Source organism: Mobula birostris, chromosome 2 (assembly GCF_030028105.1).
Source record: "Mobula birostris isolate sMobBir1 chromosome 2, sMobBir1.hap1, whole genome shotgun sequence".
Lineage (NCBI taxonomy): Eukaryota > Metazoa > Chordata > Chondrichthyes > Myliobatiformes > Myliobatidae > Mobula > Mobula birostris.
The window spans coordinates 47,782,830-47,807,252 of NC_092371.1; the positions used below are offsets into that span (position 1 = coordinate 47,782,830).

Genomic DNA, 24,423 nt, shown 5'->3' on the forward strand with positions numbered 1-24,423 from the left:
TTGTGGGAAAGCTTTGAAAATATCCTTGGTTCTTTCATATTCATGTCCACCAATTCCTGATGGAACTTAGAATAGTACATTTGCTTCGGTATCTGGTGTTGGGCATGTAAATGACATGGTCAGCCCAAGCAGAGCTGACTGAGTAGAACTCGGACTTTGTAGCTGGGAATGTTGACCTAGAAGAGGACACTAACATTAATTCACTATCATGCAGTGGATTTGGAAGATCACTATGATTAAGCAGAGTCAACATCTTACAATAAAAACGGAAAATGCCAAGTCACGCTATCTATTTCAAAGGGAGACAAAGATAACATTGAAGAATTAACATTATTTTGTAAAGGGGAAGAAGTTTGTAACAAATCTAATAGCTTTGTTGGGTGTAGCTAAGGAAGTAAAAACAATGGATTTAGTTTTTCAAAAAGCATTTTATAACATGACAAGTTTAGAAAGTTAACATACACCATTGAAGTTCTTTGGTGGAGACATTAATGTCATAATATTGGTGATGTCTTTCCATTGATTTGAAGTGCCTGTAAGAAGTTCACATCTCAAAAGCATAAAGAAGGGCAGAATCATCATTGACTGGTAGACCATGAATTTTGTGCCAGGTCTTGATTTTCAAACATCCTTTGCTTTAGTTGGTCAGAGGCTGAGTTGGCAAGTTTAAGACAATGGTGGAATTCATCATTAATGTGTACCTTCACCAGGGGGTATCATCCGAGATACACAAAGTGAGACGTGTTTTCCAGGGCCATGATGTGAATCTGTATTGTTATAAAGGACAGTGCTGACCAGTGAGGGTCAGCTTAGTCTTGTGGATATTGAGTATAAAGCCCATCCTCTCAAATGCTTCATCATGTAAGACCTCCACAACTTAGAACTCTGTTGCAAAAATGCAAACATAGCCTGTGTAATGCAGCTTGGATACTGGGGTTGGAGTAACTTTGGTATACAACTTGAGCAATTTTCCTTAGATCCACTCCACCAGCAAGCTTGTTGGAGACGAGGTACACCACTGCAGTGAGAAAGACTGAGGACAATGACAAAGCCATGCTTGACACTGAGCTGCACCTAACTTGGCTGTGTTGTGAATCATGAGTTAGAATCATGCCTTGCAAGCCACCATGAAGGAAACGTAAGAGAACCCCAAATTCATGAGGACAGCCCAATTGAGAAGACTGCTCCATTGTTGAGACAAAAGAATAAGGATAAGCTATTTATAGTGTTTGCAGCTACTCCCTGCATTACTCTTGGAAACTACCACTGTATGAAGATCATTTCCACAGTGCTTCTTGATGGGAGGACAGCACAGCAGAATTTGGAGAACAATTCTTGAGTCACTGGGAGAATTTGGTTGAGGGGGACCTATAGGGAGGTGCAGTCTGCTAAGGAAATAAAGAAAAAGATTGCAGATGACTACAAATGTTGAACTCCTTTCAAGAAAGGCAGCAGTGAAAAACCTGGTAACTACAGTCTTGTGAGCTTGTTATGATTAGTAGTAAAATTAATGGAAAAAAATTCTGAGGGACAATTCTGAGTATAACTTGAAAAGGCAGAGACAAATCAAAGATTGCCAGCATGGCTTTATCAAGTGTCTATCTTGTCTGACCATTTTGCCTGAATTTTCTGAAGTGGTAGCAAAGTGTGCATTGACAATGGTAGTGCAGTAGTTGTGGTTTACATGGCCCGCAGATCATTATAGGCTAGTGAGCCTCACATCAGTGCTAGGGAAGCTATTGGAGAGAATACTGAAGGATAAGTATGACCTGCTTAGGGACAGTTAGTGTGGCTTTGTGTAGGGCAGGTCATATCTCACAAACATGATAGAGTTAATCAAGGAAATGACAAAGGAGCTTGATGAGGGTAAGGCAGAGGATGTTATCAACATGGAATTCAGTAAGGCATTTGATAAAGTCCCTCCTGGTAGATTGATTCGGAAGATAAAGATGCACAGGACCCAGAATGAATTGCAAGCTTGTATTTGGAATTATCTTGCCCATAGAAGACAGAGATTAGGGGTCTCTGTCCTTCAGTCCTCTCCTATTAGACTCCTCTTTCTCCAGGCCTATATCTTTCACTGATCAGCTTCCCAGCTCTTTATTCACCCCTTCCCCTCCTGGTTTCACCTATCACCTTGTGTTTCTACCTCTCCTCCTCCATCTTTTAAATCTACTTATCTTTTTTTCTCCAGTTCTGCTAAACAGTCTCAGCTCAAAGCGTCGACTATACTGTTTTCCGTAGATGCTGCCTGACCTGCTGAGTTCCTCCAGCATTTTGTGTGTGTTTCTTGGATTTCCAGCGTCTACAGATTTTCTCCTGTCAGAAATCCGGGGTGCAAGGCTGTTATTCTGGGTGGTGTTCTAAAGGGGATCTTTGTTATTTGTGTATGCAGTATATTAATGATCTGAATGAAATCATAGATTGGTAGATTAGCAAGTTTGTGGATAGTACAAAGATTAGTGGAGATAAGGACAGTGTAAAGGACTATCAATAGGATGTAGATCAGTTACAGATATCGGCACAAAAGTGACAGACAAAGTTTAATCCAAGCAAAGGTGAGGTGTGGCATTTTGGGGGGGTTAAATGAAAGGAGAAAGTATACAGTTAATGCTAGCCCTCTTAATAACTTTGAAGTACAGAAGGATCTTGGGGTCCAGAGCCATAGTTCACTGAAAATGGCTACACAAGTGGAGAAAGTGGTAACAAAAGCATATGCGTGCTTGCTTTCATTCTTGTGTGTTTTGAGTTTAAAAATTTGAAAGACATGTTGCAGGTGTATAAAACTTTAGTCAAACTTCACATAGAATATTGTGTGAGTAACTGGTCACCCCATTATAGGATGGAAGTGAAGAGGGTACAGAAATAGTTTACCAGGATGTTTCCTAAATGAGAGAGCACGAGCTGTAAGGAAAGGATGGACTATTTGGGTTGCTGTCTCTAGAGCTTCAAAGACTATAAGGGGAGACCAGATAAAAGTTTTGAAGATTGAGAGTCTTGGATAAAATTATGAGAGTCAGAAGCTTTTCCCCAGGGTAGAAATGCCGAACACCAAAGGATATGCTTTTAAGATTAGCAGGAGGAAGTTTAAAGGCAACGTGAGGGGCAAGTGTTTTAGGTACAGAATGGTAGGTGCCTGGAATAAGTTACCCTAGATAGGAGTGGAAGTTTTGTAGCATTTAAGATGCTTTTCAGATAAAAATGCAGATGACACCAAGAAATATAAATGGAATGGAGTGATAGGGATGATAGGAGGAGGACATTTAGTATAAATTAACATCAAAATCGGCGCAACAATGTGGACCAAATAATTTGCCCATTGCTATGTATCAGTGAGACCCAACATAGATTCGGAGACCGCCTTGCTGAGCACCTACAATCTGTCTGCCAGAAAAAGCATGATCTCCATGTAGCCACCCATTTTAATTCTACTTCCCATTACTATTCTGACATGTCGACACATCATTCCATAGCCTTCTCTACTGCCACAATGAGGCTACACTTAGGTTGGATGAACATTGAATTCTCGAATTTCTGTTAATTCCCCCCCCCCCCCCACTTCACCATTCCCCATTCCTGTTTCCCCCTCTCACCTTTTTCTTTACCTGCCCATTACCTCCCTCTGGTGCTTCTCCTCCCCTTTCCTGTTAGATTCCCCCTTCTCCAGTCCTTTATCTCTTTCACCAATCAACTTCTCAGCTCTTAAATACACCCCCTTCCCCCTCTCCCAGTTTTACCTATTACCTACCACCTTGACTTCTTCCTCTCCTCTACCCATCTGCTTACTTTGACTTCTCATCTTTTTATTCCAGTCCTGAAGAAGGGTCTCGGTCCATTTATTCCTTTTCATAGATGTTGCCTGACCTGCTGAGTTCTTCCAGGGTTTTATGCGTGTTGCCTTGGATTCTCAGTATCTGCAGATTTTCTCGTTTTCATGCCCAGTGATGTACTGTTCTATGATCCATGGGATCCTGAGTAAATTGGATCTAAATTGTCTTGGTGATAGAACAGAGGGTAATAGGTTATTTTTGTGACTGAATGCCTAGGGATCTGTGCTAGGACCCTTGCTGTTTGTAATATACTTGAATGCTTTGGGTGCGGATATTGGAGGCATAATCAGGAAGTTTGGAAATAATATGAAGATTGGTGAAGGGTCTTGGGGCACAGAGTTGATCTCAATGTGTTGGTGAAATGGGGTGAGAAATGGAAGATGGGGTTTAATCCACTGGGGGTGCCTTGTGTTACGTCCCCCGTAACTGGGTTGCCAAACCAGCAGAAATGGATCACTCAGTTGGAGTCTGGATTACTAGAACTAAGAAAGTTTTATTAAAGAAACAAGCAGCACAGTACTCTAATCAAAAGGATAATAATGCAACAGTTCAGCAATGATAAACACACATGTACACAGAATTAAGATGACAGGATCAATCAAGCTCTATCGTTGTCTAGGAGTAAATGACCAGTTTCAAAGTGACGCAAAGTTCAGTTCAATTTAGTTCAGTTCAGTTCGCAGTAATCGCTGCCGTGGGAGATGGACAGTGGGGGGAAGGAGAGAGAGAGCAAAACGAATGAATATTCAAACGGCTTCCACACAGACCTTCGCAGTCAGCTTTCGGGCAAGCCCTTTGTGATATCATCTGAGGTCACCGACCGTGACCCCTCCGTTTCCAGATACGATCGTTTCTCTGCGGTGAACCTGGCACCCAGGCAAGGGCGGACACACACCAGGTTCCCGCCGATCGTACCTTTCCACCCTGTGCGTCTATGGCTTGATCCCGCGACCAGCCGTCCAAAACTTCCCACCGACTTGTGGGAGACGCACCGCTTCCAGGGTCTCGTTACCTCGTGGTGTCGTGTATGTCTTGCCTTAGCGAACCTGTCCCTTCTTATCCCCCTGCTGGGTTATCACCTGTCCATCACTTCAAACAGTTCAGGGTTCAAAGGGGGAGCCGATCTTGACAGCTCTCCTTCCGTTACTCTCTCCCATCCCTTCATTAACATCTCCAAATGCTGCTCCATTGTTTTCCTTATCTCTCTTTCTCCTGAAGACAGGTGGCAGACCAACTGCTGATCCCACTGGTGCCAGCCCAGGCCAGCTAACATCTTAATTTATGTGTATTCTCGTCACACTTGGTACTGTAGCGGTCTTATCACAGTTGATACTGTAGCAGTCTTATCACAGTTGGAAAGAAACTGTTCCCAAATCTGGCCGTATGAGTCTTCAAGCTCCTAAGCCTTCTCTCCGAGAGAAGAGGGACGAAAAGTGTGTTGGCTGGGTGAGTGGTGTCCTTGATTATCCTGGCAGCACTGCTCCGACAGCGTGCAGTGTAAAGTGAGTCCAAGGACGGAAGATTGGTTTGTGTGATGTGCTGCGCCATGTTCACGATCTTCTGCAGCTTCTTCCGGTCTTAGGCAGGACAACTTCCATACCAGGTTGTGATGCACCCGAGAAGAATGCTTTCTACGGTGCATCTATAAAAATTAGTGAGGGTTTTAGGAGACAGGCCAAATTTCTTTAGTTTTCTCAGGAAGTAAAGGCGCTGGTGGGCCTTCTTGGCAGTGGACTCTGCTTGGTTGGACCAAGTCAGGTCACTTGTGATATTGACCCCAAGGAACTTAAAGTTTTTGACCTGTTCCACTTGTGCACCACCAGTGTAAATTGGGTCATGTGGCCCACTACTCCTTCTGAAGTCAACAACCAATTCCTTCGCCTTGCTGACGTTGAGGGATAGGTTATCGCCTTCGCACCATGCCACCAGGTTCTTAATTTCCTCTCTGTACTCAAAAACTCATCACTACCGGAGATACAGCCTACAATTGTTGTGTCATCAGCAAACTTATATATTGAGTTCGATGGAAACTTGGCTACACAATCACGGATGTACAGTGAGTACAGCAGGGGGTTGAGTACACAGGCTTGTGGGGCACCAGTGCTCAGAGTGATTGTAGAGGAGAGCTTGTCCCCTATTTTTTACAGCCTGGGTCCTGTCTATGAGGAAGTTGAAGATCCAGCTGCAGATCTGAGTGCTAAGGCCCAGTACCGGAGCTTAAGAATCAGTTTATTTGGAATGGTGGTATTAAAAGCAGAGCTGTAGTCAATGAAAAGGAGCCTTACGTATGCGTCTTTATTCTCCAGATGGTCTAAGGAGGAATGTGGGGCCAGAGAGATGGCATCTGCCGTTGAACTGTTGCTCCAGTAGGCGAATTGCAAAGCGTTGTGGTTGACCGGTAGGCTGTGGTTGATGTGTGCCATAACCAATCGCTCGAGGTCCTCAATAAATACTTCTCTTCGGTATTCACCAATGAGAGGGAACTTGATGATGGTGAGGACAATATGAGTGAGGTTGATGTTCTGGAGCATGTTGATATTAAGGGAGAGGAGGTGTTGGAGTTGTTAAAATACATTAGGGCGGATAAGTTCCCGGGGCCTGACGGAGTATTCCCCAGGCTGCTCCACGTGGCGAAGGAAGAGATTGCTGAGCCTCTGGCTAGGATCTTTATGTCCTCGTTGTCCACGGGAATGGTACCGGAGGATTGGAGGAAGGCGAATGTTGTCCCCTTGTTCAAAAAAGGTAGTAGGAATAGTTCGGGTAATTGTAGACTAGTGATCCTTGCATCTGTGGTGGGAAAGCTGTTGGAACAGATTCTTAGAGATAGGATCTATGGGCATTTAGAGAATCATGGTCTGATCAGGAACAGTCAGCATGGCTTTGTGAAGGGTAGATCATGTCTAATAAGCCTGATAGAGTTCTTTGAGCAGGTGACCAGACGTATAGATGAGGGTAGTGCAGTGGATGTGATCTATATGGATTTTAGTAAGGCATTTGACAAGGTTCCACATGGTAGGCTTATTCAGAAAGTCAGAGGCATGGGATCCAGGGAAGTTTGGCCAGGTGGATTCAGAATTTGCTTGCCTGCAGAAGGCAGAGGGTCGTAGTGGAGGGAGTACATTCAGATTGGAGGATTGTGACTAGTGGTGTCCCACAAGGATCTGTTCTGGGACCTCTATTTTTCGTGATTTTTATTAACGACCTGGATGTGGGGGTAAAGGGGTGGGTTGGCAAGTTTGCAGACGACACAAAGGTTGGTGGTGTTGTAGATAGTGTAGAGGATTGTCAAAGATTGCAGAGAGACATTATTAGGTTGCAGAAGTGGGCTGAGAAGTGGCAGATGGAGTTCAACCCGGAGAAGTGTGAGGTGGTACACTTTGGAAGGACAAACTCCAAGGCAGAGTACAAAGTAAATGGCAGGATACTTGGTAGTGTGGAGGAGCAGAGGGATCTTGAGGTACATGTCCACAGATCCTTGAAAGTTGCCTCAGGTAGATAGGGTAGTTAAGAAAGCTTATGGGGTGTTAGCTTTCATAAGTCGAGGGATAGAGTTTAAGAGTCGCGATGTAATGACGCAGCTCTGTAACTCTGGTTAGGCCACAATTGGAGTACTGTGTTCAGTTCTGGTCGCCTCACTATAGGAAGGATGTGGAAGCATTGGAAAGGGTACAGAGGAGATTTACCAGGATGCTGCCTGGTTTATAGAGTATGGATTATGATCAGAGATTAAGTGAGCTAGGGCTTTACTCTTTGGAGAGAAGGAGGATGAGAGGAGACATGATAGAGGTGTACAAGATAATAAGAGGAATAGATAGAGTGGATAGCCAGCGCCTCTTCCCCAGGGCACCACTTCTCATTACAAGAGGACATGACTTTAAGGTAAGGGGTGGGAAGTTCAAGGGGGACATTAGAGGAAGGTTTTTTACTCGGAGGGTGGTTGGTGCGTGGAATGCACTGCCTGGGTCAGTGCTGGAGGCAGATACACTCGTGAAGTTTAAGAGACTACTAGACAGGTATATGGAGGAATTTAAGGTGGGGGGTTATATGGGAGGCAGGGTTTGAGGGTCGGCACAACATTGTGGGCCAAAGGGCCTGTAATGTGCTGTACTATTCTATGTTCGAAGCACTTCATAGCAATTGATGTCAGAGCCACTGGTCGATAGTCATTCAGGCATGTCACCTTGCTCTTCTTCGGCACCGGGATTATTGTTGCCTTCTTAAAACACGAGGGGATCTTAGACTGAAGCAAGGAGCAGTTGAAGATGTCAGCAAACACTCCAGCTAGCTCACTTGCACAGGCCCGGAGAACCCGTCCTGGGACGCCATCTGGGCCTGTCGCCTTCCTTGGATTTCTCTTCAGGAAGGCCCTTCTGACGTCCTCTTCGGTGACGATGAATCTCGATGCCACCAGGTTGGGTTCATCCGGAAGGAACGGGACGCTCCTCTTCTGTTCGAATCTTGCGTAGAATACGTTAAGTTCATCAGGAAGAGAAGTGCCACAGTTATTGATATTCCCAGCCTTTTCTTTGCACCCACTGATCTCACTTAGACCCTGCCGTAGTCTACTGGCATGCCTCTGGTTAGCCTGGGCTTCGAACTTGGCTCGATATTGCCCCTTGATGCCCTTAATGGCTTTCCAGAGTCACGCCTGGATTCTGTGTAGCGACTGGTATCCCCGGACCGAAAAGCTGCAGCTCTAGCCTTTAAAAGGGACTTCACCTCATAATTCATCCAAGGTTTCTAGTTAGGGAATACCCGGATTGCCTTGCGAGACGCACAGTCCTCCGTGCATTTCCAAATAAATTCCATGACACCTGAGGCATACTCATCGAGGTTAGCTGCCGAGTCCTTGAATACTAACCAGTCCACTGATTCAGTGCAGTCACGGAGGACCTCATCTGTTTCCTCCGTCCAACGCGACACCACTTTTAACACCGTGACCTCCTGCTTCAGTTTCTGTTTGTAAGCCGGGAGGAAGAATAAGGCCTGATGGTCCGATTTTCCAAAGTGAAGTCGTGAGATGGAACGGTAGGCATCCTTGACTGCTGTGTAGCAGTGGTCAAGTATATTCAGACCTCTAATGGGGCAGGAGACATGTTGGTATAACTTTGGCAGTGCCTTCCTGGGGTTGGTCTTATTAAAGTCCCCGGCTGTAATGAGCAAAGCCTCCGGATACCTGGTCTCAAGTCACTGATGTTGGCATACAGTATGTTCAGAGCGCACTCCACGTCCGCCTGGGGGGGAATGTAGACCGCTGTCAGTATGACTGAGATGAATTCCTGTGGCAGGTAGTAGGGACGACACTTCACCAACAGGTGTTCCAGGTCCGGGCTGCAGGAGCTTGTCAGTGCCACTGTGTCCGAGCACCACGCAGTGTTGATCAGTAGGCAGACACCACCTCCCCTCGTCTTGCCCGAAGATGCCGTGCGGTCCATCCGATGGATCGAAAATCTCTCCGGTCGGATGGCACATTTGGGGGTGGCAGGGGAGAGCCATGTCTCGGTGAAACAGAATACACTGCGGTTCTGCATCTCCCTGCAGTAGGTGAGTCTCCCTTTAAGGTCATCCACCTTGTTCTCTATGGCTTGCACATTAGCTAGTAGGATGGTGGGCATGGGGACCCTGAAGCCCCTCTGCTTCAATCTGACCAGCAGCCCAGCTCTTTTCCCACGCTTCCTCAGTAAATAGTGCATCTTTCCAGGTTTCCATCAATGCAGTGTGTTGTTGTCAGCTGCTTGAGGTTGGTGGACGCGTCCCACGGGGATCGATCGGCGGGTCACGTCGTCAGGTGCTCTGGGTCCGGTTGAGTGACGGGGGAGGCTCCGCTGCCACTTCCAGCTGCCGGGGGCCCGGGCTGTCGATTGGGTTGGGCCCCGAAGCCGACACTTAATCCCGGAGGGCTGGGCTCCTGGCTGAAACAAGTCCGTGAGCTGAGTCACGGTTGCGGAGGCCTCCGCTGCAGCCGAGCCTCAGGCTCAATTTCCGAGGCCGGTGGCAGAGGCCTCACTTCTGGCAGCTGTGGATGTCCAGCAATGGGGCTTTACGGTGGTCGCTTCGGGGAAGCGTCTAAGGCACCTTGAGGTCTCCAATGTCACTTCTGTGTGGTCGTCTGCTCTGGAGAGGTGCTGGTCAGAATGGGCTGCGTCTCCAAGCGCTCTGGCACGGTCGCAGGCCGTGGGTCTCCGGGAACATGGTGAGCCTCGGACCAGACCTGGCTGGTCGGGTCCAGGTGCGGTCCGGAGTTTAAGAGGCAATTCTGGCACGGTGATCTCCAGCTGGCTCAGTAGCTTCGCCAGGGTGTTGTTGATCTTGCTAGATGTAGCAGATTGGAGGTTTAGAAGGGTTTCTCGGGTATAGGATAGTGTAGAGGGCAGCTTGCTCGGAAGAGCACGCGCAGAGTCGCCAGTTACCGGCACCATCTTGATCATCAAGATGGTATCTTTTCCCAACTTGATGTTCATCTCTCAAATTGATCTCTCGCTGGATAGTAGGAATAAGCAAATCACTTTCAAATACCGGGTTGTAATTTGCTGAGGGCTGCAAGAAACTTGCGGGCAGATTAACTAGCGCTGTTGAAAATGGTTTAAAACTACTACGATGGGGGTGGAAACCAGTATGATAGAGATGATGAGCCAGTAGGTTTACAAGTACATGATGCATGTAACATTAATGGAAGGAAGGACAAACCACTGATTGAGTACAAATGCAGACAGAGCAAAGAGTTAGATTTTATCGCAGAGGTAAAATTCAAAAAGTCGAAGAATGCAGGACTGAAGGTCTGGTATTTAAATATGCATATCATTCAGAATAAAGTGGATGAGCTCATGGCACAATTACAGACTGGTCGGTGCGATGTTGTGGGCATCACTGAGTCATGGCTGAAAGAAGGCCATAAACACAAAATAATCTGCAGATGCTGGGATCAAAGCAACACTCACAACACACTGGAGGAACTCAGCAGGTCGGTCAGCATCCGTGGAAACGATGAAGGGTTCCAGCCCGAAATGTCGACTCATCGTTTCCATGGATCCTGACCGACCTGCTGAGTTCCTCCAGCACATTGTGAGTGTTGAAAGAAAGCCATAGTTGGGAATTTGTCATCAAAGAATATACTTTGTATCAAGAGGACAGGCGAGAAGGTATTGGCGATGGTGTGGTTTTATTGGTGAGAGATGGAATTACATCTTTAGAAAGAGGTGACTAGGGACAGAAAAAGTTGAATCTTTGTGGGTGGAGCTAAGAAATTGCAAGGAGAGAAAAAAGCATTATGGGAATTATATATAGGCTTCCAAATAGTAGCCAAGATATGCGGTTGAGATTTCAAAGGGAGCTGAAAAAGGCAAGTAATAAGGGTAATGTCACAATTGAGATGGGGACTTCAATGTGCAAGGGGATTGGGAAACTCAAGTTGGTGCCAGATCGCAAGAGGGAGAATTTGTTGAATGCCTATGAGTTTGTTTTTTAGAGCAGCTTGTGCTGAGTCTACTCCGGAAAAGGCTATCTTAGATTGGGTGTTGTGTAATAACCCAGATCTTATTAGGGAGCTTACTGTAAAGGAACCCTTAGGAGACAGTGATCATAATATGATTGAATTCATACTGCATTTGTGAGGAAGAAGCGTAAGTCACACATATCAATATCACAATGGAATAAAGGAAATTACAGAGGCATGAGAGAGGAGCTTGCCCAGGTGACTTAGAGGAGGATACTGACAGAGATGATGGCAGAACAGAGGTGGCTGAAGTTTATGGGAATAGTTCATAAGGCGCAGAATAGATACGTCCCACAGAAGAAGTTGTTCTCAAATGGCGGGGTATGCAACTGTGGATGACAAGGGAAATTAAGGACTGCATTAAAGCAAAGGAAGGGGCATATAAGGTAACAAAAGTGAGTAGAAAGCTGGATGATTGGGAAGCTTTAAAAACCCAACAAAAGGCAACTAAAAAAACTAAAAAAGGGAAAAGATGAAATATGAGGGCAAACTAGCCAATATTATAAAGCAGGATACCAACAGTTTTTTCAGTTATGTAAAAAGTAAAAGGGAGGTGAGAGTTGATACTGGACCACTGGAAAATGATGCCGGTGAGGTAGTAATGGGGTACAAAGAAATGGCAGATGATCTGAATGGATGCTTTGTATTTGTCTATACTTTGAAAGATACCAGTGAAAAGGACCTTGGCAGTTGTGGGGATGACTTGCAGTGGACTGAAACGCTTGAATGTATAGACATTACATTAAGAAGGAGGATCTGCTGGAGCTTTTGAAAGGTATTAAGTTAAATAATTTGTTAGGACTGAAGAAGAAGAAGAAGGCGGCTACTGTGGGAAGCGAGGGAGGAGATTGCTGAGCCTCTGGAGATTAATCATTAATTGATGATTCTTTGTATCATCAATAGGGATGGGAGAAGTACCAGAGGATTGGATGGTTGCAGGCATTGCTCCCCCGGTCAAGAAAGGGAGTAGAGATGACCCAGGGAATTATAGACCAGTGAGTGTTTCTTCAGTGGTGGGCAAGTTGTTGGAGGAGATCCTGAGAGCCAGGATTTATGAGCATTTGGAGAGGCATAATCTGATTAGGGATAATCAGCATGGCTTTGTCAAGGGCAGGCATGCCTTACAAACCTGATTGAATTCTTTGAGGATGTAACAAAACACATTGATGAAGGTAGAGCAGTGGATGTAGTGTATATGGATTTCAGTAAGGCATTTGATAAGGTTCCCCATGCAAGGCTCATTCAGAAAGTATTGAGGCATGGGAGCGGAGGAGACCTTACGTTCTGGATCCAGAATTGGCTTGTCCACACAAGGCAAAGGGTGGTTCCAGATGGTTCCTATACTGCACGGAGGATGGTCACCAGTGATGTTCTGTAGGGATCTGTTCTGAAACCCCTCCTCTTTCTGATTTTTTATAAATGGCCTGGATGAGGAAGTAGAAGGGTGGGTTAGTAAATTTGCTGATGACACAAAAGTTGGGGTTATTGTGGACTACCTCTTCATGGGCCTCTGCTTTCCTCCACCTGTAGTCATTAATCAGCTCTTTGGTTTTACTGATATCAAGTGAGAGGTTGTTGATGTGGCACCATTCAGCCAGATTTTCAATCGCCCTCCTATATGCTGATTCAGCCAGCAACATTGGTGTCATCAGCAAACTTAAATATGGCATTGGAGTTGTGCTTAGCCTCAAAGTCATAAGTAAAAAGTTAATAGAGCAGGAGGATAAGCAAACAGCCTTGTGCTGATGGTGATTATGGAGAAGATGTTGTTGCCAATCCAAAATGACTGTTCTGCAAGTGACAACCATGGTGTATTCGATCAGATCCTATGAGCCCCTGAATATGGCCCAGTCTACTGACTCAAATCAGTCCCACAGCTGCTCTTCTATCTCCTGTGACTACCTCTTCATTGTCCTTCCTTCTGGAGCTATACTTTTTTGGTTCTGCCTATATGTGATAGGAGGAGGATGGCCATATTATCAGACTTCCCAAAATGCAGTCTAGGGATGGAATGGTAAGCTTTCCTTATAGTAGTGAAGCTGTGGTCGAGTTTTGGGACCCCTGTTGCTGCAGGTGATACATTGATGACAATTGGGCAGAGATTTCTTCAAGCAGACTTGATTGAAGTCCCCAGCAGTGATTTGAAAGGCATTGGGGCAAGCTGTTTCTTGTTTGCTAATTGCAGCACTTAGTACATTGAGTGCTTGCTTAACATCTGCCTTTGGCAGTCAAGATTAAAAAGCCCTTGAGCCTGACAGCTGTATCTGGCTTTATCGGGAGTGAGCCATGTCTTAGTGAAACAGAGAATGCAGTAATCTCTCATTTCCCTCCAATATAGCAATCTTGTCCTTTAGTCCTCAATCTTGTTCTCCAATGACTACATTTGCTAACAAGATACTGGGTAGGGGAAGTTTTACACCTTGCCATTTTAGTCCATTCTCGTGATCCAACGGTGCATCCCATTTCTTGTCGATCAACACTGGCACACCTCAGGGGTGCGTGCTTAGCCCACTGCTCTCCTCTCTGTATACACATGACTTTGTGGCTAGGCATAGCTCAAGTACCATCTAGAAATTTGCTGACGATACAACCATTGTTGGTAGAATCTCAGGTGGTGTTGAGAGGGCATACAGGAGTGAGATATGCCAACTAGTGGAATGGTGCCACAGCAACAACCTGCCACTCAACATCAGTAAGACAAAAGAGCTGATTGTGGCCTTCAGGAAGGGTAAGAGGAAGGAGCACATACCAATCCTTATAGAGGGATCAGAAGTGGTGAGAGTAAGCAGCTTTAAGTTCCTCGGTGTCAAGCTCCCTGAGGATCTAACCTGGTCCCAACATATCAATGCAGTCATAAAGAAGGTAAGACAGCGGCTATACTTTATTAGGAGTTTGAAGAGATTTGGCATGTCAACAAATACACTCAAAAACTTCTATAGTTGTATTTTGGAGAGCATCCTGACAGGCTGCATCACTGTCTGGTATGGAGGGGCTACTGCACAGGACCAAAAGAAGCTGCAGAAGGTTGTAAATCTAGTCAGCTCCATCTTGGGCACTAGCCTACAAAGTACCCAGGACATCTTCAGGGAGCGGTGTCTCAGAAAGGCAGTGTCCATTATTAAGGACCTCCAGCACTCAGGGCATGCCCTTTTCTCACTGTTACCATCAGGTAGGAGATACAGAAGCCTGAAGGCACACACTCAGTGATTCAGGAACAGCTTCTTCCCCTCTGCCATCCGATTCCTAAATGGACATTAAAGCTTTGGGCACTACCTCACTTTTTTTAATATACAATATTTCTATTTTTGCACATTTTTAAAAATCTATTCAATATATGTAATTGATTTACTTGTTTATTATTTTGTTCATTTTATTTATTATTTTTTTTCTCTCTGCTAAATTATGTATTGCATTGAACTACTGCTGCTAAGTTAACAAATTTCATGTCACATGCCAGTGATAATAAACCTGATTCTGATTCTTCTCCTGAATGGTCTTTTCCCAATCAGCAGGAAAGTGTGAAATGGGTTGTGATTCTGTAGCTACATACAATACTTCTACATTTCTTTGTGAAACTACAACAAATGGTAAATTCCAACTTGAGCATTCCTTTTGCAACTGGCTTAGGCTAGCAAATAGCTCTGTCCCACAATTATGAGGTATCAGTTGTTACCACATTACAGCCAGTCAAATTGCATTGTAAGTGCTTCTTGTAATATGTTTTTGCTGCTGTCACGACATAGTAAATATTGTTCACCAAAGCACACTTCAGGAAGATCCCAGTATTAATAGGCAAAGTGGACAGGCAACACTTGTCATATGTAGCAAAATCTTTTTCAGTCAGGCCCCTTGGTATGATCTCTGGATATACTCATTGACCTCCCCTCTGTTGACATTGCATCACATCCACATCTCCCCTCTTAGACTTGATAACTTAAGTCAGCTGGTTGCTCAGAGATATCCAGTCTCTGTTTATGTACAGGTTTTCATAAATTCTATTGTATTTCTTTATTTTCCTGTAAATGCCTGCAAGAAAATGAATTTCAAGGTAGAACTTGGTAACGTATATGTATGTACTTTGATAAATTACATTTCACTTTGACATTCCCTCATTGTATTTTCCAACACGATGCAGTCTAATAAGTGAGTACTTATGATTTTCACCATGTCAGGAAATAAGAAGGACTATTGCAGTATACAGTGGACTCCTCTTATTTTTGCAGTCCCCCAGGACATGACTAGTGAGAGTGAGATTCCAAATGTGGCACACATGGGCATCTTCACCCACCTATTCTTTCATCTGATTGTCTGGTAATCCAATCTGGCACTCTGTGGCCTTCTAAATGTAAAATATTTGCCCTGACTACAGATATGAACCACACAGCATATTGCACAAATTGCATCTTTTTCACTGTGTTGAGTGTCATTATTCATTCTATCAGTATTCTTGCTAGTTATATCCTCTAATGGCTGCAGTAACTGAATAGTTTCTAACACTACTTCTGCTCCTTGTTTACCAACTTGTCCCAGATCACCATAATTTTGTCCTGTGATCCCCTTCAACTTCTGCAGAACAGATTTGGCTTATGAATCTATCTCTGCTGTATCTAGGAGTATTAACTGCTGATATCCCACTGCCTATCCTACTCCTAATAATCCTATCAAACTTTCTCAGCCTTTCTGCCCTAAACCCACAAAGAGTAACTGACCTATAGAGTAAATGTTGGAAAAGGTGTTGGGTGCTGCCCCCACCACCACCTTGGGAGCTGTAATGTTGAAAGATAACTGAATGTGCCTCTAGCCTGATACATGAGAGACCTTTCGCTTGCATCTTCGAAAACTAATCCCATTGGCCTTCGCTACACTGAAGTGCTCTTGTTCTAACAGGATTCCCCATTCCTTCGTTCCTGCATAGAGCAACCTTGTCATGTTACCATTTCATTGCTGCGCTCAAGCATGAATGGTTTATTTGTCCCATGACAGGTATTAACAGCAGATTTACCTCCTCATGCCTGATCATTCGCCACCAGATGTTTTTCTAATGCCATGTTATTTTCAAATATCCATTTCATAGCATTGCACGCTATCATGCCCCCATGTAAAATTACATACCATTGCTACCTCTGCCACTGGTCATTCTTCATTATTTCCTTGATTTGCAGTATGTATTTTACTTGCTGTCTTAAGAGAGCTCAAAGGGACAACCCATCCAATTGTTCAAAATATTCTGGATAAAGCTTGTTCGACTCCATGTCTATTATTCCTGTAGAAATACTGTATGTTTACAGTACTGTACAGAAGTCTTAGGTACATGTAAAAATAATTATGTCAAGTAAAGGTGCTCTCAAAAATAATGAAATGAAAAGTTACTAAATATCAAAAAAATTACTATGAAGGGCAGGTAAACAGTTTTAAAAAAACCTAAGTCAAATCAATATTTGGTGTGACCACCCTTTGCCTTTAAAACTGCATCAGTTCCCTTAGGCAGCGGTCCCCAACCACCGGGCCACAAAGCATGTGTTACCGGGCCGCGAGGAAACGATATGAGAGTCAGCTGCACCTTTCCTCATTCACTGTCACACCCTCTGTTGAGTTTGAATGCACGTGAGGTCATTATCCACACGTCATCCTTGTCAGCGCGGGAAGGAGATCAACTTCTGGGGGTTGCAGATGACGGCGAGCTGAAAAGTATGTTTGACATAACATCTCTGCCGGCATTCTGGATCAAAGTCAAGGCTAAGTATCCTGAGATAGCCACAAAAGCACTGAAAACGTTGCTTCCATTTCCAACATATCTCTGCAATGAATGCAACGAAAACTAAACTGCGGAATAGACTGGACATAAGGAACCCCCTTCGAGTATCACTGTCTCTCATCACCCCTCGATAGGACTGTCTTGTTGCAGGAAAACAAGCCCAGGGCTCCCACTGATTCAGCGATATTGGTGCATTGCAATGATTGTATATGTTCATACGGGGGAAATATGTGCTGCGTGTTTAATATCCAAACGTTACTTAAAATGTTATGATGCTATTGACTGACTTATATAATCATATAACAATTACAGCACGGAAACAAACCGTCTCTGCCCTTCTAGTCCGTGCCGAATGCTACTGTCATCTAGTCCCACCGACCTGCACTCAGCCCATAACCCTGCATTCCTTTCCTGTCCATATACCTATCCAATTTTTCTTTAAATAATAATATCAAACCTGCCTCTACCACTTCTACTGGAAGTTCATTCAACACTTACTTCAAGCTCCCCTGATAATTGACTTATCACTATATTCATGCGAGGAAAATATGCGCTGTGTTTAATATTAAGCTCATTAGATAAACCCTTTTAGAAATGAAATTGAGTGTATTAGCTACTTATCATCTATATTCCGGTCATGATTAACACCCCCCCCCAACCCCCGGAACAGAATCGCCAAAAATGATTTGTAGAAAGAAAAATCGGCACGTACACGCATGCACACTGGTGCCCCGCGCAAGGCTTCATGGTCATTGTAGTCTTTCTCAGGGTAAGCACAACATATTTGACTGCTACTCTTGTCCATTGGCAACGCTACCCCTCCCCCCCCCCCCCCCCCCCCCCGGGTCGGCCGGTCAGCAAGAATATTGTCAATATTAAACCAGTCCGCAGTGCAAAAAAGGTTGGGGACTCCTGCCCTCAGGTATACTCTCGTGCAGTTTTAGAAGGAAATTAGCTGGTAGGTTGTTTCAAGCTTCTTGGAGAACTTGCCACAGTTCTTCGGCAGACTTCGGTTGTCTTGCTTGCCTCTGTCTCTCCAGGTAATCCCAGACAGCGTCTATGATCAGGGCTCTGTGGAGACTAAATTACCTGTTACAGAACCCCTTGTTCTTCTTTTCGCTGAAGGTAGTTCTTTATGACTTTGGCCATGTGTTTCAGGTCATTGTCCACCCACAGAATGAAGTTGGGACTGATCAGACACCTCCCTGATGGTATTGCGTGATGGATGATAATCTGCTTGTACTTCTCAGCATTGAGGAATCTATTAATTCTGACCAGATCACCAATTCCATTTGCAGAAATGCAGCCCCAACCTTGCATAGAACCTCCGCAGTGTTTCACTGCTGGCTGCAGACACTCATCTGTGTAGTACTCTCCTCCTCTTCTTTGGACAAACTGCCTCCTGTTTGAGTCAAGACTTTCAAATTTTGACTCGTCAGTTCAGGGCACTTGCTTTCATCATTCAGCACCCCAGTTTTTGTGTATAGTTGAGTCTGGCTCTGTTTCTACTTCGGAGAAATGGCTTTTTACCAGGAACCCTTCCATGAAGACCACTTCAGACAAGGCTTCTACAGACTGTAGAGGGGGGTACTTGGGTCCTAGTGGTTTGTGTAAGTTCAGAGCTGATAGCAGCACTCAACAACTTCAATTTAGAAGGGACATCAGTTTGATGATTCTCTCGTGCTGCATTCAGTTTCCGTTACCAACCACTGTGTTTCTGGTCTTCAACCTTTATGCTTCTTCAAAAGAGTTTGGACAGCATATCTTGAAAGTCCTGTTTGCCATGAGATTTCTAGCTGGGAGAGACCTTACAGATGTAGGATGACTACCTTGTGTCGTGTTGCTGTATTATGCTCACTCTTGCCAACATGTAAAAGTTAATGATTTGAAGGTTAAGCTATCACATCTGCCACACCCTCACCTTTAAGTTTAGTTGTCCTTTGCTCAGTTTGATTCCTGCTACACCCACTTCTGTTTCTGTTAATCAGTTTAGTTCGTTCATTTCATTATGTCATTGTTTATCTGCAAAGTAATCAAGCACAATGACAAACATACTGGGGTCCACACCCTTCCTGTAAAGGGTCAATACTTGCTAATTTATCAGGAGCCATTTCAACTCCTCTGGGGAGATCTGAAAGACAGGTCTTTTTCTACTACCACACGAAGCCAAGTGCTGATCCTCAGCTTGTTGGGTCTGCAGTTCATGTACTGTCTTCCAACTGCCTTTGAACCAACAATTGTCCTGTCTTTTCTCAATTGTTTCCCCTAATTTGGACTTTTCCCCTGTTTTTACAATCATGGACCACATGCCTCTTCCTTCTACAGTTGAAACGTTCCACATTACCTTGCCTGTCCTGCCTCAAAGCTGCCACTATGGCATTCTCCTGTCCCCGTTCTCCCCCCCCCACCCCCGCCCACCGCCTTTGCTTCCATTATCCAGTTTAGAATCTGGCTGAATGTGTGACCCACATATAATCCCATCTTTATTAATAAGGTCAAATGTGGACCCATACCATTCATCAGGAGTTGTAAGAAGATGTTATCAATCCGCTGGATCTCCTTTAGGCCACTATGTTGCTCATATGCCTGATACTTTGCTCAGGATAGTCCTTAACTTTCTCCTATGGACCTTGCTGAATTAAACAGACCTTGCCCCAGTTTGCCTGACCCTTAGCTATCGCATCCTTAACTGGCTCCCTCTGGGGATTTGCTTCATTCTTTAAGCCAGTTCTTATTTTGGACATGGTCAGGCAGCATGGACTGGACCTTCCTTAATAATTTAACCGTCAAAAGGAAGTGTATATCATTTAGATTCAGATGATGGGCCTCCTTTAAGTTTTCAATTCCCTTGCCAAAAAAGAAAGTTGTCATCAAGACATTTAACAGCAGTTAATTCATTCAGCAACATCTGTTTCTCAGTTGCTGTAAAAGGTTCTTCCACTCTGGATTCTGTAGTCCTATTCCCTTCAGTCTTCCAAATGACCTGGAGTGGAGCTAGTTGTGAGGCACCTATTTCCACTTTGTTATGAGCGGAGGTGATAAATAAATCTCCAAACCCATTTACAACCCAGGAGCACCTTTAAGGCCAGTATTGCACAAGGATTCACTGACGCATCAGCCTGTTGAGCTTAAGAACTCATGAAGATCATCGTGAATAACTGAGTGGCCAGCCCAGCGCATCTGTGGATGTGAACTTTCCTCTATTCAGGACATTTACAGCAACAGCTATGTAAAAAGGGCCTGGAGGATCATCAGAGACTCCAGCCACTCAACCACAAACTATTCCAGCTGTTTCCATCCGGCTAATAGTACCGCAGAATTAAGGCCAGGACCAACAGGCTCCGAGACAGCTTCTTACACCAGGCCATCAGATTGATCAATACACATTGATCTGATTGCATATCTGACTGTACATTCATGTATACAAAACAATTATGTATGCCATCTTAGTGTTTGGGCAATATCCTCTCACATTTCCCTTCCTTATTGCTTGTACTTAGCGATGGAGGTGCAACATAAAAATGTTTACTCCCTTATGTTGTGAGATAGATGTAAGAAATAAAATTCTAATTCTAATTCAGTGTTGGTGTTGAGTCAGATGTAAGCCCATTTCTTGCACTGTAATAACTGAGATTATAATTAGTAGATATGGAATTCGCATTAATGTAACATTTTATGTGACATGAGTGAATTACTTCTAGACATTTATCACCTTTTGCTTTATAGGTAAATGTGACAAATTGTTGTTTTTTTCCATATTTCTTTAGGCAGTTGAGGTATCAACTACGTCACTTAAACATCCGAGTGGAGAACAGAAAGGAGGCAGAAAAAAAATCACACTTGTGAATAGTTATGTACGTATGCTTGTAATTTCATGCATTACTTTCAAATTTCTTCATTAACCAAGACCTGGGGTACTGTGTAACATTTCAAAGTTTGCAGGTGATGGAAAACTTGTCAGAGTATTGGATAGTGAGGAAGACAGTGTGATAAAAGACCAAAAATACATCAGGTGGAGTACGGTTGGGGAAATGTGAGGTTATGCAGTTTTGGAAGAGTATTATCCAAAGGCAATGAATGAGTGTTGGTCAATAGACTTCTATTTGCAAATCTTTACAGATGGCAAGTCAAGTTGATAAACAATCTGAATGCATATGAGTTACTTGAGTTGATAAATAGAGAAAAGGAGCATAAAAGACCACACTAGAACTTACAATTACTAGTAAGCCCACAGTATTTAGAATTATTCAGGGGACCACACTACAAAAGAGTATAAATCACAGAAACCATTGAGTATAAATCGCAGAAAGGTCACAAAGTAAATGTGAGGAACAAACTGTTATGAGGAGAGGTAGGATAAGTTGGTACTAGGCTTCAACCACTTGAAAAGTGGCCAAGTAGAGAACTTAAAAATAATTAACTGTTTTAATAGTACTGACAGAGTAAACTATCCCCTCTACAAATATATCAACAAAACAAGAGATCATGAAGGTAAGGAAGGACAAGGCAATGATTGAGTACAAATGCAGACAGTACAGGGAGTAAAATTGTACCTCAGAGGCAAAATTCAAAAGAGCGAGGAATGTAGGACTGAAGGCATTGTATTTAAATGCATGTAGAATTCAGAATAAGCTGGATGAACTCGTGGCTCAATTAGAGATTGTTCGGTATGTCAGCATCACTGAGTTGTGGCTGAAGGAAGGTCATAATTGGGAACTTAATATCAAAGGATATATACTTTCTGTCAAAAGGCAGGGGGAAGGCATAGACTCTGTTGGTAAGAGATGGAACTGCATCTTTAGAAAGGTGATATAGGGTCAGAGAATGTTGAATCTTTGTGGGTGGAGTTAAAAAACAACAAGGGTAATAAAACTATTATGGGTATCAAATTGGCCTCCAAATAGTAGCCAAGATGTGGGGTTGAGATTATAAAGGGAACTGCGAAGGGGTTGAGATTGCATGTAATAAAGGTGATGTTACAATTGTAATAGCGGACTTCAGTATTCAAGGGATTGGGAAAATCAGATTGGTGTCGGATCGCAAAAGAGGGAATTGTTCAATGCCTACAAGATGGCTTTTTAGAACAGCTTGTGCTTGAGCCTACATGGGGAAAGGCTGTCTTAGATTGAGTGTTGTGTAATAATCCAGATTTTATTAGGGAGCTTACGTTAAAGGAACTCTTTGGAGGCATTGATCATCATATGATTGAATTCGTACTGCAATCTGAGAGGGAGAAGCATAAGTCATGTGTATCAGTATCGCAGTGGAATAAAGGGAATTACAGAAACATGAGAGAGGAGCTTGCTCAGGTGGATTGGAGGGGATTGCTCACAGGGATGACAGCAGAGCAGAGGTGGCTGAAGTTTCTGGGAATATTTCACAAGGTGCAGGATAGAAATGTCTCACAGAAGTACTAGTTCTCAAATGGAAGGAGTAGGCAACCATGGCTGACAAGGGAAGTTAAGGACTGCATAAAAGCTAAGGAAAGGGTATATAAAGTAGCAAAATGAGTGTGAAGTTGGATGATAGAGAAGTTTTTAAAATCCAGAAGGCAACTGAAAAAGCCATAAGAGAGAAAAGATGAAATATGAGGGCAAACTAGCCAATAATATAAAGCAGGATACCAACAGTTTTTTTCAGTTGTATAAAGAGTAAAAGAGAGTTGAGAGTCGATATTGGACCACTGGAAAATGATGCTGGTGAGATAGTAATGGGGGATAAAGAAATGGTGGATGAACTTAATAAATACTTTGTTTCAGTCTTCTCAGTGAAAGACACAGTGTGCCAGAGGTTCGTGAGTATCAGGGAGCAGGAGCCACTACTATTACAAAGGAAAAGGGAGATTAAGTCACCTGGACCAGATGGACTACATTCCAGAGTCCTGAGAGAGGTTGCTGAAGAGATAACAGATGCATCTGTCATGATCTTTCAAGAATCACTTGACTCTGGCGTAGTCCTGGAGGACTGGATGATTGCAAATGTCATGCCAGTTTTTAAGAAGGGAGGAAGGCAAAAGAAAGGAAATTATAGGCCAGTTAGCCTAACCTCAGTGGTTGGGAAAGAGTTGGAGTCCATTATTAAGGATGAGATTTCGTGGTACTTGGAGACTAATGATAAAATAAGTCAAAGTCAGCATGGTTTCGGTAAAGGGAAATCTTGCCTGACAAATCTGTTAGAGCTCTTCAAGGAAGTAACAAGCAGGTTGGACAAAGGAGAAGCAGTGGATGTCATTTACTTGGGTTTTCAGAAAGCATTTAAAAAGGTGCCACACATCAGGCTGCTTAACAAGATAAAATCCTATGGTGTTACAGGAAAGATACTGGCATGGATAGAGGAATGGCTGGCAGACAGGAGAGAGCAAGTGAGAATAAAGGGGGCCTTTTCTGGTTGGCTGCCAGTAACGAGTAGTGTTCTTCGGGGGTCAGTATTGGAACCGCTACTTTTCACATTGTTTGCCAATGATTTAGATAATGGAATTGATGGCTTTTGGTATAGTTTGCAGATGATGCAAAGATAGGTGGAGGGGTAGGAAGTGCTGAGGAAGCAATGCGATTGCAGTAGTAGTTAGACAAATTGGAAGAATGGGCAAAAAAGTAGCAGATGGAATGCAATGTTGGGAAATGGATGATAATGCATTTTGGTAAAAGAAACAAAATTGCAGACTATTATCTAAATGGGGAGAAAATTCAAACATCAGAGGTGCAGAGGAACTTAAGAGTCCTCGTACAAGACGCCCAGCAGATTAATTCACAGGTTGAGTCTGTGGTAAAAAGGCAAACTCAATGTTGGTATTTATTTCAAGGGGAGTAGAATGTCACTCCACTCTTCAACAAGGAGATAATGCTAAGAATTTGTAAGACACTAGTCAGGCCACACTTGGAGTATTGTCAACAGCTTTGGACTCTATATCTCAGAAAGGATTTGTTGTCATTGGAGAGAGTTTTGAAAATTAAAATTGAATTGCAGAGGTAATTGAGAATGATGAATATACAAGTTTATGACCAAATGTGAGGTCGTGAGTGGAAGAACTTCTGTACTTCCAATGAACCAATAGAAGGGATGAATGGCCAGTTTCAGGAAAGTAAAATACACAGTTTTATTTTTCAAGCTTCTTAGCACTTCAATAGAACTGTATTTAAAGCATCCCCAACTACTTCAGTACACTGGATTTTGGTTAATTGGGACAGATCAGAACAAGTATATTGTGACTCAGTTAAGCGACTGCACCAGTTAGCTGAAGTTTCATGGAAATAGTTAAAAAGTATTATAAAAAAGATAAACTACTGTTTAACTGAGTAGCAAATTATGTATTTAAAAGAAATGCAGAATAAATTAGAACACTACCA

The 24,423-nt window shown here is 43.6% G+C and overlaps 1 protein-coding gene across 9 annotated transcripts in view; it reads left to right on the forward strand.

Annotated features, from left to right (window-relative positions):
• rtel1 (regulator of telomere elongation helicase 1) overlaps positions 1–24,423 on the forward strand; it is a 182,808-nt gene that overhangs the window by 123,240 nt on the left and 35,145 nt on the right. For all 9 annotated transcript variants that reach the window (XM_072240347.1, XM_072240390.1, XM_072240382.1 and 6 more), the window contains one exon: positions 20,845–20,931. In XM_072240347.1, coding sequence (XP_072096448.1) covers positions 20,845–20,931 — 87 coding nt within the window. The remainder of the gene's footprint in view (positions 1–20,844; positions 20,932–24,423) is intronic.